This window comes from Euprymna scolopes, chromosome 33 (assembly GCF_053919585.1).
Source record: "Euprymna scolopes isolate OS-2025 chromosome 33, ASM5391958v1, whole genome shotgun sequence".
NCBI lineage: Eukaryota > Metazoa > Mollusca > Cephalopoda > Sepiida > Sepiolidae > Euprymna > Euprymna scolopes.
In genome coordinates, this window is record NC_136514.1 from 70,055,035 (window position 1) to 70,068,475 (window position 13,441).

A 13,441-nucleotide genomic window follows, 5' to 3' on the forward strand; every position below is an offset into this window, starting at 1 on the left:
TCAGCATAGATGTCAATGAATGATTTAAGTATGTGTTTTGGGAGATCATTGATGTAGATCAGGAAGAGAGTTGGGCCCAGGATGAACCCCTGAGGGACTCCAGCATTAATACTGTGGGCCTCTGATTTCTGCCAAGTGTTGCTTCTATATAGCAGTGTGAACAAGACGTTACTGTTATAAAATCTTGATTTAGATTATAGGGTGATTTCTGTTTTCCTTTTTTATTTTAATTATATGAACACGCGTCTTTAAAAATGAAGTCTTTATTGGTATAAGAAGCTCTCGAGATGTGTGTTCACCTGAGTGAAAAAGAGACACAGTTAACTATTGTCTTCCATTATAGATGAAGAGATCTAGGTTCTTATTCTGCAATATGTACATGCATATTTGATATCAATATGAATTTGAACTTAAATATACAGACAGATAATTTTTACAAGAAATGAATAATAGGTTTATCGCATGGCATGTATTTAGAATTCAATATCGGAAACAACAAACCATTTCCAAGCCATCTGGAAACTGCATCAACTAAATTTGCGAGAAATTTCTTTTGTTTTTCATTACTAATGCAGATACCCAGAGGAGCATTAACTAATTTATTTTATTACAAATTGATTTTCTACTACTGACACATGAGGTACATCTAACTGTAAAAAAACAAATTTGAAAACCGATAACAAATACACAAATGTTCATATGTGATTTTTGCCTTTTTTTTTTTTTTTAAATCAGTTAAGTTAAAACTTGTGTTAATTAATTTTGCATTTGTGATTATTGCAATCGGCAGGACATGTGCAATCATTGTTCTCATATAGATCAGTCACAATTTATCAAGGCTAAAAAACTGATGATGAGACAATTGAATGATGATAAATACTATGAGAGAATTGAAAATTTTCACATATTAAAAAGTGGGTCTTGCTCATCAGTTTGTGGAAATAGGAGTAGTAGTGTAGGGTTAGAAAAAGGAGAAAAAGGGAATAAATGAAATGAAATATGCTCAAGTTGAAATTATAGGACCTTGCTGAAGGCTTTTAGTCATTTGTAAAGGTGTTGGGATAACACTTGTTTTTTTACCTGATAATGGGATGATTCCAATGTTTATCCTGATTCCAATGCAATTAACAATTCTGTTCTACATTCCTGATTCAATACAATTCCAGTTCTTTTAAAATCTCTCAATATTAACCTATAGTTATTTTATTTATTTTGGGGTTACCTTAAAACCCATGCGATATGAACATATTTTTGCACGCATAAAAAATTCATTGGTAGTGGTGGTGGAAGAGTTGATGTATAAATTTTAGTTGAACTTTTTAGTTTCTAATTAATATTTATAAATTTTCACATTAGTATGAGCCATGGAGAATTAAGTTGAAAAAAAAGAATTGTTTAGGCATGCGAAAGTAGACACAAATGTTTTGATATCCTAAAAAGTTTTTCTTTTTTTTTTTTTTCCAATTCTGATTAATCGGCTCAACACCTATTAACAAACTTATTGAAAAATTATCAAAACATAATTTAAAGTGCATTTAGGCCAACAAACATTTGATAAACTGGAGACTTGTCAGGCAAAACATTCGAAAAAGTTCATCACTCAGACTCTTGCAACTAAATCAAGAAATTCATATCATTACTCAACAAGAGAAAATAGAATTTGTTACTTATGAATTATCTATTCAATCAACGAATATATCTTCTAAGAATCTGGCATAACATTTCTTTTGCAGATTCACAAGTTTTGCATGAGACTTAGTGTGGTCAGTTGCACCACATTCAACACTACTTTTTAGGATGCAATTGATGGACCAGCTTCACAACAGAATTTGAACTGATGAGCATGTCCAATATGCAAGAATTGTGGATGATTTTGAATATAATTATTTACCAGCAAGTATTCCTGTGACAAACACTGCAATCCTCAACAGAATGAATAGTTCCATGAAAAGTGTGGTTGACCTTCACTCAACTAAAGATTTTGCATAAGTTCAAAAGTTGTACCTTGATGACATTGTTGATTTCAGGTTTAAAACTTTTTTATTCTTTAAGAGAAATGAAATTGTGTTGAGTATAAATTTCCTGCTCTGCACACATCTCTCTATTTTATCCAGATTTAATCTTCCTCTGACATCATCAGATCTAAACTTATCATTAAAACTCCTGTTACACATCTATCATACTCATGCGATGAATGCCCTTAGCCCTCATTGGCCAAATTATACTTCCATATATCATCACGCTGCATACATGTCCGATAGATTCTTCCATGGATTGACAGTGGTAATGCTCTGCTGATTAGTAATGGCAAACTGAATTTGAGAAAACAAAGAGTTCATATGTATTTCCTGTATTAATGGTGTTTGTGATTCTTTAAGATTAATTAGTTGGGTATTAAGTGGCCAATGGAGGGCAAAACGAAATTATGGTAATGGTTGATCGTCTGTCATCAGGAAGGAATCACTTAAAACAGAAAATTTATAATGAAGAAATTACCTTAATTGCGATGACCATTTCAATTAAATGGCGTCAATGAAATCCTGATTCAGCAAATGAAGTCATGACTTGGAGGATGAAACCAGTTAAACATAAAAAATGGAGGATGAAACCATAAATCTTGCAAAATATGTTTGAGATTTCATTAAACTGGCCAATTTGAAGCAAAAGAATTAGTGGAAAATGGGAAACATCAAGGGCACTTGATTAATCCAAACACGGGTAAGCAGTTGAGGTTGAGATGAACCAAGGCAAAGTTACATACTATAGCTAATTGGGCAGAGCAAAGTAAATAATGAGAGCACTGTATTTAACTCTGTTTGATGGGAAAAACCCTTTTTGATTTAATTTTATTTAACTGGAGTCAAAGGAGGAGTTGCCAAAAGTCTGTTATTGTCGATGGACAGAAAAAAGGCTGGATCAGAATTAAGACATCATAGATGGGTAGAACTTGTGCCCATATAAGTAGGACTTTGATTCTCTCAAAGTCAGATTGAGCCCAGACTTGCTGTTGCAAAGTGTCTCCAACTTGTCTTCTGAGCCAAGACTTCACACTTACTCCTTAAGTCACGCTATCAAATGTGACAAAAACTTTTATTAATATCCAAATCAATGTCATAGCATTGGGAAGAGTTTAAAGTTGTATTTTTACGAATTTTTTCTATAAATTGTTTTAGTCAATCCTTATTTGAAGCATCTTTCCATTAGTTCTACAGTTCTTGTCAGAGATAAAAAATAATAATAATGTGCGAGGACAAGGAATTGATTGTGAATCGCATTAGACAATTCTTTGATCTTTATATGAAAATCGAGGATATGACAGGGAGATGCAATAACTTGGCGTAGTTGCTTCATCTAATCAAGATTGACTTTCTTTGATGAAGACACAACAGACAGAATTTTTGTTAATGGAAATTATTCCAGACAAGGCATGAAGCCACTTGATGTAAGGAGCTAACAACAAGGAAAGATGATTATCGCAAAAGACAGGAGATTCAGCTTAGTCTTGAAAATGTCAAGTTTATAGGTAGGAGGAAAATGGTCAGCAGGAAGGGAATTCCACAATCCTACAGTTTTTGGAAAGAAGCTACTGGAATTGGAAACTGTATTACAATGATGCATCAGAACAGCAAATTGATGAAGAGCACTAGACCAGCAAGTCAAATGAGTTGGAACAAAAAAAAGCAGAGAATAGATGAGACAATTCTAAAGAACACATACCATAATAGTATTTATAGAAAAGACTGAGACTAGCAACATCACATTTAGAATAGAGAGGTTACAAAGAAAAGAAGGATGGAGCCAATGAAATTACTGATATGCTTCTAAACTTTATGAAGAACCTTCAACTGGGACAAAGACCAGCCCAAACATGATAACAGTATTCCATACAATGTCTGATGGTAGATTTGTAGAGAAAGAGAATAATAACCTCTGGTGTGAGAAATTGTTTAGAATGATAGAAAGAATCGATTTTATGTTAAACAGTTGAAATCTGACAATGCAACAGCAACAAATTCTTTATTTCTCAGAAATTAAACCATGAATCAATGAGTTCCCCAGGAAGAGTTTCACAATTGACTTCATCAGGTAAATGCCTTAGTCTTATCAATAATGGATTGGAAGAAGACTTGACACTGTGTTACAGTACCTTAGTTTCAGTTTGTGTTGCATTTATGTTTAAAAATGTGATACGTTGTGTTGCATTTATGTTTAAAAATGTGATACGTTGCAGCATTCCTATTTACTTACTTCTCCACAAGGTCGGTTTTTAATGTATGGAAAATCGAGCTCCCTGAAAAAGGTCACTCTGGATTGGAATACAAATAAAAATTGTTTCAATCTAGAAGAAGTTCATTTTCACTGATCGAGCATAGAATAGACATGTAGCATCAGAACAGATACTACACTTTGTTTCTAGCACTATTAATAAGAAAGCTTAAATTCAATAAATCAATAATGCATCATTAATTACAAAATAATCTATGTTATAATGATGAACAGAAAATTTCTGGGGTTCCATCTTTGATCTCGTAATGATGCTACTAGTTTATTCGGTCTCTTCACTGATTATCACTCCAAAGATGGTCGCTAGAGTTTTTCCGATCTCAACCAGTCTAAGGAATTCGGTCTGGATTCAATTCCTGCTGTCGTTCTCAAACGTATTCCGGAACATTCTTCCATCCTCTCAAAATCATGTCATCTCTGTTTAGTAAAGTCATGTTTCCCTTCTAATCGAAATAGTGTCCTCTATTGTCCTTAGCTTTAAAAATGCTGGTGATCGGTTTGATCCGACTAAGTATCATCCTGTTCAGTTTGGTTTTCATGGTTCCTATTCAACAGCTAATCTTCCAGAACAAATCTGTCAGTTTATGGATAATTCAGGAGAGGCGTTTGACAGAGTGTACCATTCTGATCTTCTATAGAAAGTAGTTTAGGTTTAGCATATTAAGTGCTAAGCTTAACATCATCAGGTTTTTTCCTTCTGATCGAAGATTGCAAATAACTTTGTTAAATGTCTTTTCATTCTCTTTTCCTATCAATGCTGGTTTTTGTTAAGCTTCTATTCTATGCACAACACTGTTTCTTTACTATATCAATGATCTTCCTGCGAATATTGTTGAGAAAATTAACGTCAATGTTGATGATGACACTTTCTATTCTGGTGTTGCTTCTCAGCCATCTTCCTCGGATCAATTGAAATGATTTAGAAGTTTAGGTTCAGTTGTGGATTGGGGTACGGAATTGTTTGTTTTGATAATTTTGTTAAAACTCAATTTGTACCTTTCTGTCACAAGTGTGACCCTTTTATTCTAGACATTCTCATGGACAACTCTGTTCTTGAAGAGAATCGACTCTGAAACTTTTTGGTCTTTCCTTCTTTGTCAAATCTGTTTTGCTAGGCTTTTTTTTTTACTTTGGAGTGATAAAGTTTTATATCAAGCCATATAACTTTCTCAACTGAAAAATATGTATTAATGTTAACCTCTAACGTTAAGTCTGAGTGGCAAACCACATGATTGCATATAGTTTTACAACTATCAGTAAAAAAAAACAAAAAAAACTGGTCAACATTGATTGATATATATTTTTCATGCAATATTTACCTGTGGCACAATGGTAAAGAGCCCTTTTCAGGAACTTGAGCTCTCCATGTTTAAAAATCAACTTAGGCATAATATAAATTGTGTTATAAACACCTGAGAATGTGTTGTCATTCAAATTTGGTCTTAGCTCAGGTGTTTATAAAATCCCATGTCAAAGCAATTGTGATTGATTAGTGCTGTCAGAAGGTTAAATCAAGTTAGCGGACAAGCAGACTCTGTAAATGTAAGAACAAATATTGATTTCTCATTCACACATGCCTCTTTCTCCCTCTGTCTCTCTTTCTCGTTCCTGCTCATTGTACAAGGGAGTATTTGTAATTCAGTTAGTATCAAGAGACCATTGAAGGTCGATTGATATTCGATCCTGAGCAGGTGAAATCAGGACCCTGAAAGCAATAGATCACATGCCTCAACTCTCGAGTGCTTAAAATGCTTCTTCAATTGTAAAAATAAAATGATATTTTCACAAAAAACATAATTGCGTTTTTTTTTTAATTAAAAACAACTTTTAATTCCAGCACCAAAGATCCTGCATAGATCATTAATTCTCAGGAAAGAATTGCCATCACACATAATTATTTTGACTCAAATGGGTTTCAGCATTCTAAAGTAAGTTGAGATAACTTATCTCCCTTGATATGACAGTGTGGCATCTTAAAGTAAAAAGCCCCCATTACAGTAATTAAGTAGCAACACTATTGAAGGTTTATTTATTTAATGAGTACGTGACCTACACGACTTCACATATGTAAATCCGTGATGGAATCTAGTTCTTTTTCTAAATCTCTATGTAGCGAATACCGATAAGCTGCCCTTTTCTCTTTCGCAGTTAGTTGCTTTGGTAGGTAAATGCGCATTCCTTCCTGCACACTGAAATTCAGTGTGATGAACTGGGAATTTTCTGGAAAAGAAAAGAATGGAGATAATAATAATAATAAAAAAAAAAGATAATAATAAAAAAAGGAGATAATAATAAGAAAAGGGAGATAATAAAAAAAATAAGGAGATTATAATAAAAAAAATAAGGAGATTATAATAAAAAAAATAAGGAGATTATAATAAAAAAAATAAGGAGATTATAATAAAAAAAAATAAGGAGATTATAATAATAAAAAAAAAGATAATAATAAAAAAAAAGATAATAAAAAAGGGAGATAAAAAAAATAAGGAGATAATAAAAAATAAGGAGATAATAAAAAAAATAAGGAGATTATAATAATAATAAAAGGGAAATAATAAAAAAAAAGAAAAAAAAAGGAGATGTAAATGATAAGAAATTTTGATTATGGCAATCAAACTTATGGTCATTATGTAATGATAAGCGAGAAAAATGAGAGAATTACGAAAGTTTTGTAGTGCCGCTCTTTCTCTTTTCTTCTGTTACTGCATTTTTGGTGATAGTAACGTCTTTGAAGAATGCCAAGAACAGTGCTAACAATTAATATGCATGTATTTCAATTGGTGAACGATAAAGAATAAATCTTATAAGTAATCATACAGGTGTTGTGAGATTTTATAGTTTTGTACTTAACTAAAGAGTTCATCATAAGGAGGTAAGCATAAAATAAGGGAGGTTACTCTGGATTACTTGTAACATATTGCTTTTCTATAGATATATAAATATGCATAACTCCAATCATCTATCTATCTATCTATCTATCTATCTATATATATATATATATATATATATATATATATATATATACATACATAATTTCATCTTCATATATATGTGAACAAACAATCTCATGCATGGCATCCTGTAGTAGCAGCAGCTCTTCTCTAAAGTTCAAGTCTCTTTTTAACCATTGCAGGGGCCGTGGCATCAGGTACAAAACATCAAATCCATGGAAGGAAGATAACAATGTTGCTTCTGCATATGTGAAAGCAACGCTGCTTTGTGTTTTCTAGGGAAATCCTTCCCCACCTTTGTATGCAACTTCTATGTCTTGGATATTTGAAATCATTATTTTGGTGAGGATTATGCATGGTAAATTTTGAACCATAATTTTGAGCCATAATCTTGAAATTTCATTATTCCTCTTATCACAATTAAATGTTTAGTTTCCATTGAGCTAAAACTCCTCCAAAATAATCAAGCTGCCCATGTTTTAATGTGGGTTCTGTGCAGAAGTCTGATATGCTTAGCAATAAAACGTGAACGACAGCCGCCTCCACCAAAAAATGAGAGAGAAGAAGCCGTGGAACATCAGTTGATGAACGTGTGCATGTAGAGGGGAGAGAACAGATAATTTACTATGATTTAATATGTTCTTTTTTTTTACCAAGATCAAAAGCCACTCGATGAGATGAATAGATGGGATGCTGCAACAGTACTATGAAATGATGAATAAAATCACCAAAATTTCAGAGGATGACTTGCCGTTGGATAAACAACCATGTTGTTGGGAAGCAATCCTACAGTAACATGTTTCACAGATGAGAAGTTCTTGGAAAGAAACTCTTTTTATGAAAGTTTGGTTTTCGGGACACAAAAAAGAGAAGGAGAGTTTTCATAGCATTATTAGGAAGACGAGTTCTTAGTGTGAAGGTTTTATGGGGAGGGCATCAGAGATTGGAGCTCAGTCAAGTATCCACAAGGGAATGTACAAAGATAGAGTATAGAAAGACTGGTAACATCTCTTCTCTGTGAAAAGATTTGTATGAAATCGATGAGATCATCTCTGGCTAGATTGCAAAGTCAATTTGGTATTTTGTCATGGAGAGAGTGGCACCTCCTCAGATATCTGGCTTTTATATAAAGGATTGCATCCTGAGTTAGATATTTTCTAGAGCAATAGAATGGCGCGACTATTTTTTCCATCAACTTTAGCAACAGGTTTCATATTTGGGGTAAAAATTTTGTCAAAGCAAGAGACTTCCATAAGGATAGAACCATTGATTTTAATTGATGCAAAAACGTTGGTGGTGAAAAATGAGGAGATTGGCTTTGGAGGCGTTTAAAGTAACTTTTCCCCATTGCATCATTTTTTTCTAGGTCGGAGATTCAGGTATTTGTCATGGGCCAAAGCAGAAAGAAATCAGAAACGAAAAAGGTTTGAGGACTCACGTTTAGTTGAGCGAATGATTTTTTCCTTCTTTAAATTCTTAAACATGTTTACAGTTTCCTCCTGTGCAAAGTGATTTTGCTTCAGTTTAAGAAGATTCGCAAATCCTTCCTTTCCTCCCTCGCACTTGTTTAATTCAATCTGCATCCTTAAAAAAAACCCAAAAAACAAACACGAATTATTAGTATTTTCTAAAGTACTTTACATTTTCAAATTAAAACAAGTGAATTTCAAATTCAAATCACAAATTAACCTCCTCCGCTCTATTATGAAAGCAATGTATATAAATATTTATATATCTATCAAAGTGATATATTTCTACATATCTATAAAAGTGAGAATGTGTGTGAGAGGACACTTCTCAACCTATATACTCAACGAATTTTTGATCTACAGACTTGAAATTTCGAATATAAGGTTTTCAGACATGTGAAAAACTTTTCAATCGGTTTTCATCCGGGAAAAGAGGCTGCTTAGGGATTAAAATTGAAAAATTGGTACTTGGTGAGAGGTCATTGGATTTTTATATGTTTGTCAACTGTTTCACGACCTCGCATGCACAGTCGTGAAATATGGCAGCTTCCTTATATTAAAAAGAAGTAAGTTTGAAAACACTTTTTAAAGATCTTGGCAAGCTGGTCATCGTACTTGATTAGTCTTTAGGTTTTGGTTTCAATCTCAGCTCGAGTATTTTTTTTTAATTACAAGAAGTGAATTGTTCAGAAAAAACATAATACTTGCATGCACATGTCACAGTTCCTTTTCGTTTTTTTACTTCATTTTTTTAAAACGAATTTAACGTTATGTTTAATACCTACAGTATTTCTGTTTATGATAAATTCTGCATTAATTGAAATATAATATTTGTGCATTTTACGACTGGGCAACCCCGGATGTGTGTGTGTGCGTGTGTGTGTGTGTTTGTGTGTGTGTGTGTGTTTGTGTGTGTGCATATATATATATATATATATATATATATACTAGCATGGGTGCCTGGCGTTGCCCGGGTGTTTGGAGGTGTGTGTTGAGCAAAAAAAAAAAAAGTGGTAGTAGGAAAGAAAGTGTGTGTGTATGTGTGTGTGTGTATATATGTGTGTGTGTGTATATATATATATATATATATATATATATACACACATAAATATATATATATATATATATATATATATATATATTTATGTGTGTATGTGTATATATATGTGTGTGTGTGTATATATATATTTTATATATATATCCTGGCATTGCCCGGGTGTTTGGAGGTGTGTGTTGAGCAAAAAAAAAAAAAAGTGGTAGTAGGAAAGCAGGCTCGAACCCGTGCTGCGAAGGAGGAAAAGAACAAGGAAAAAACGTGACGTCTTTGCTGTTATTACTGGAAATGATGTAGGTTTAAATTAAGGCTAGACAATCGAAAAGAGGGATGACTTTCGAAAATATTGGTGAAAAAAGCGACTTCTCCCTGTAGAGTTGAGCATGAAGAAATTAATGTTTTTAGTCAATTTTTCGGTATTTGTTATCTGAAGGGTCGAGCTTCAAAACGATACTGATCTTGTGAAAATCCGTAACCTCTGTCGAAAGTCTTAGGCAGACATGCAAACATACATACATACATTTATATATTGGTAGCTCAAATTTTCGACCCAAACCGATTAAAAAGCTTGCCCTATCTCTGAATACCCTTTATGTAAAATATCAAATGTTTAGATCAGAAATTATCTGAGTAATTTGGTAGAGACCGAAACGTTATTAAGTTAGATCCATGTCCAAGGAACCTATATCTATAATTTTAATTGTTTATACCTGAAATTGTCGGAGGAGTTTGGTAGAGTTCTCAAAGGTCAAATCGTTGAACTTTGACCCCTTAACAGCCAAATTTCTTGCCGAAAATGGATTATAAAGATTTTCCCAAATCTCCATACCCTGTATATCAAATTTTGAGTTTGTAGACTGAAAATTGACAGAGTTATTGTGTAGGGAAATGTACACAGACAGCCACAGAAATCATCACTTGTTAAGGCCCAGAGGCCACTCGAGGATAAGGGTTAATGTGCATACATTAGTCAATGTGATTATAGCGTAGTAAACATAAGTAGTAGGAATTTTGTAAATTGGATTACTTAGGGGGACAGTTAATCAAGAACTTGTTTACGTTGGACTTGAAGACAATCAGATGGAAAGCAGGAAATCGGAAGAGATTTCCACAGGCGTGCAGTTCTAAGAAAAAAGCTTTGTTCATGGAATCTACATTTAGGTCAAGGCACAGATAAAGAGTGTGGGAAATTATTGATAGTAGTTTTGGCTAGACGTGTGTTTTTCATGAAAGTGTGGCAAGGGGGGACCATAGATTGAAGCTCAGTCGAGCACTTGCCATGAAAATAACGATAAAACAGAGACAGGCTCTTAACGTCTCTTCTGTGGGAAAGAGGTTGCAAGGAAGAGAAAAGGGCATCCCCCACTAAGCTATGAAATCAAGGCAGGATAAGCTGCTTCTAGCAGCTTATCCTGCCCAGATGTGGCAACAGTACTCCATCGTTGGCCGAACCTGGCTTTTATATAGGTAGAGAATTGCATCAGTAGTGAGATATCTACTGGAGTGATAGAAGGATCCCACCATTTTTCCAATGACCTTGGCAATGGATTTGATATACATGTTTTATTTCAGGTCAGGAGTAAAGGTCAAGCCCAGAAGCTTGTCAAAACATGAAGCCTCCCCAAGACGAGAGCCATTCATTTTAACCGATGCCAGATTGGCATCAGAGCATAGATGGTGTAGAGATAGAAGCTTTGTTTTAGATGCATTAAAAGTAACCAGCCACCTCTTTCCCTATTGTACCACATGCTCAAGATCAAAGCAGTGTGAATCAGAGAGAACTTGGTTGTTTACAGTCTTTGATGTGCTACCATAGATTGTAGTGTCATCAGCATAAATGTCTACGAATGATGTAAGGATGTGATTTGGAAGATCATTGATGTAGATCAGGAAGAGAGTTGGGCCTAGGATGGACACCTGAGGAACTCCAGCATTAATACTGAGAGCTTCTGATTTCTGGCCATCAAACATTACTCTTATGAATCTATCACAGAGAAATGATTTGATAATTGAGAAGACATTTCCAGCTATACCATAGCTGGAGATCTTGTGAAGTAGACCATTATGCCATACCTTATCAAAGGCCTTTCATATATTAAGAGAAATTGCCCTAGAGAGGAAGACTCCAGTGAGATATGCGCTAATCCTATGAGATATAACTGTAAGCACGTCTACTGTAGATTTAGCAGAAGGGAAACCATATTGTATGTCACTAAGAAGGTTGTTCTTGCTGAGATGGTTGACTACTTCTCTATTTAACAGATTCCAGCAGCTTACTCATGGCACAGAGGAGACTTCTTGGTCTGTACTGAGAGAGAGAGATGACCGATCACCTGAATTCTTAAATACAGGGCATACTGATGAGATTTTCCAAGTGTTATTTTTTTTATTCTAAATATTTTATTTTTATTTTAAATGTTTTTATATCTTTTTAGTTTTTTATTCTAAATATTTTAATTTAATTTAATTTTTTTAATTTCTTTTTTACTTTAAATTTTTCAATTTATTTTTATTTCTTATATTTTTATATTTTATTTTAAATGTTTTTATATCTTTTTAGTTTTTTATTCTAAATATTTTAATTTAATTTAATTTTTTTAATTTCTTTTTTACTTTAAATTTTTCAATTTATTTTTATTTCTTATATTTTTATATTTTATTTTAAATGTTTTATTAAATGTCTTTATTTCTTTTTAATTTAAAACTTTTTTATTCTAAATATTTTTATTTTTATTTTTTTAGTTTCTTCTTTATTTTTAATCTTTTTATTCTTTTAATCTAAATATTTTAATTTGTTAAAAATTTTTAATTTCTTTTTATTGTAAATATTTTAATTTGTTAAAATTTTTTAATTTCTTTTTATTGTAAATATTTTAATTCTTTTATTAAAAATTTTAAAAATATTTTTTCATATTTAATATGTTTACATTTCATTTTAAATGTTTTTATTAATGTCTTTACTTCTTTTTTAATTTTAATTTTTTATTCCAATTATTTTAATTTTTATTTTACATATTTTATTTTTTTATTTGGAATATTTTTTATTTTAAACGCTTATATTTTACTGCTTATTTTAAATATTTTATTTCTTTATTTCATATGTTTTTATTTTTTATTTTAAATGTTTTTATTATTTGTTTATTTTTAATATTTTGTTACTTTTTATTTTATTTTATTTCTTCTTTATTTCATATGTTTTTATTTTTTATTTCATATGTTTTTATTTTTTATTTCATATGTTTTTATTTTTTATTTTAAATGTTTTTATTTTTCATTTTAAATGTTTTTATTTTTTTATTTCATATGTTTTTATTACTTTTTATTCTAAATTTTTTTTATTTTAAATGTTTTTATTTTTTATTTTAAATGTTTTTATTTTTTATTTTAAATGTTTTTATTTTTTATTTTAAATGTTTTTATTTTTTTATTTCATATGTTTTTATTACTTTTTATTCTAAATTTTTTTTATTTTAAATGTTTTTATTTTTTATTTTAAATGTTTTTATTTTTTATTTTAAATGCTTTTATTTTTTATTTTAAATGTTTTTATTTTTTTATTTCATATGTTTTTATTACTTTTTATTCTAAATTTTTTTTATTTTAAATGTTTTTATTTTTTATTTTAAATGTTTTTATTTTTTATTTTAAATGTTTTTATTTTTTTATTTCATATGTTTTTATTA

General features: G+C 31.4%; 1 protein-coding gene across 1 annotated transcript in view; it reads right to left on the reverse strand.

The window, feature by feature from the left end:
- Positions 1-6,296: 6,296 nt before the first annotated feature.
- The window catches only part of LOC145258288 (uncharacterized), a 109,113-nt gene continuing 101,968 nt past the window's right edge, over positions 6,297-13,441 (reverse strand). The window contains exons 10-11 of the mRNA XM_080116298.1: positions 8,674-8,819; positions 6,297-6,504 (exon numbers count right to left, since the gene is read on the reverse strand). Of these exons, the coding sequence (XP_079972424.1) occupies positions 6,344-6,504; positions 8,674-8,819 (307 nt within the window). The 3' untranslated portion in view covers positions 6,297-6,343. The remainder of the gene's footprint in view (positions 6,505-8,673; positions 8,820-13,441) is intronic.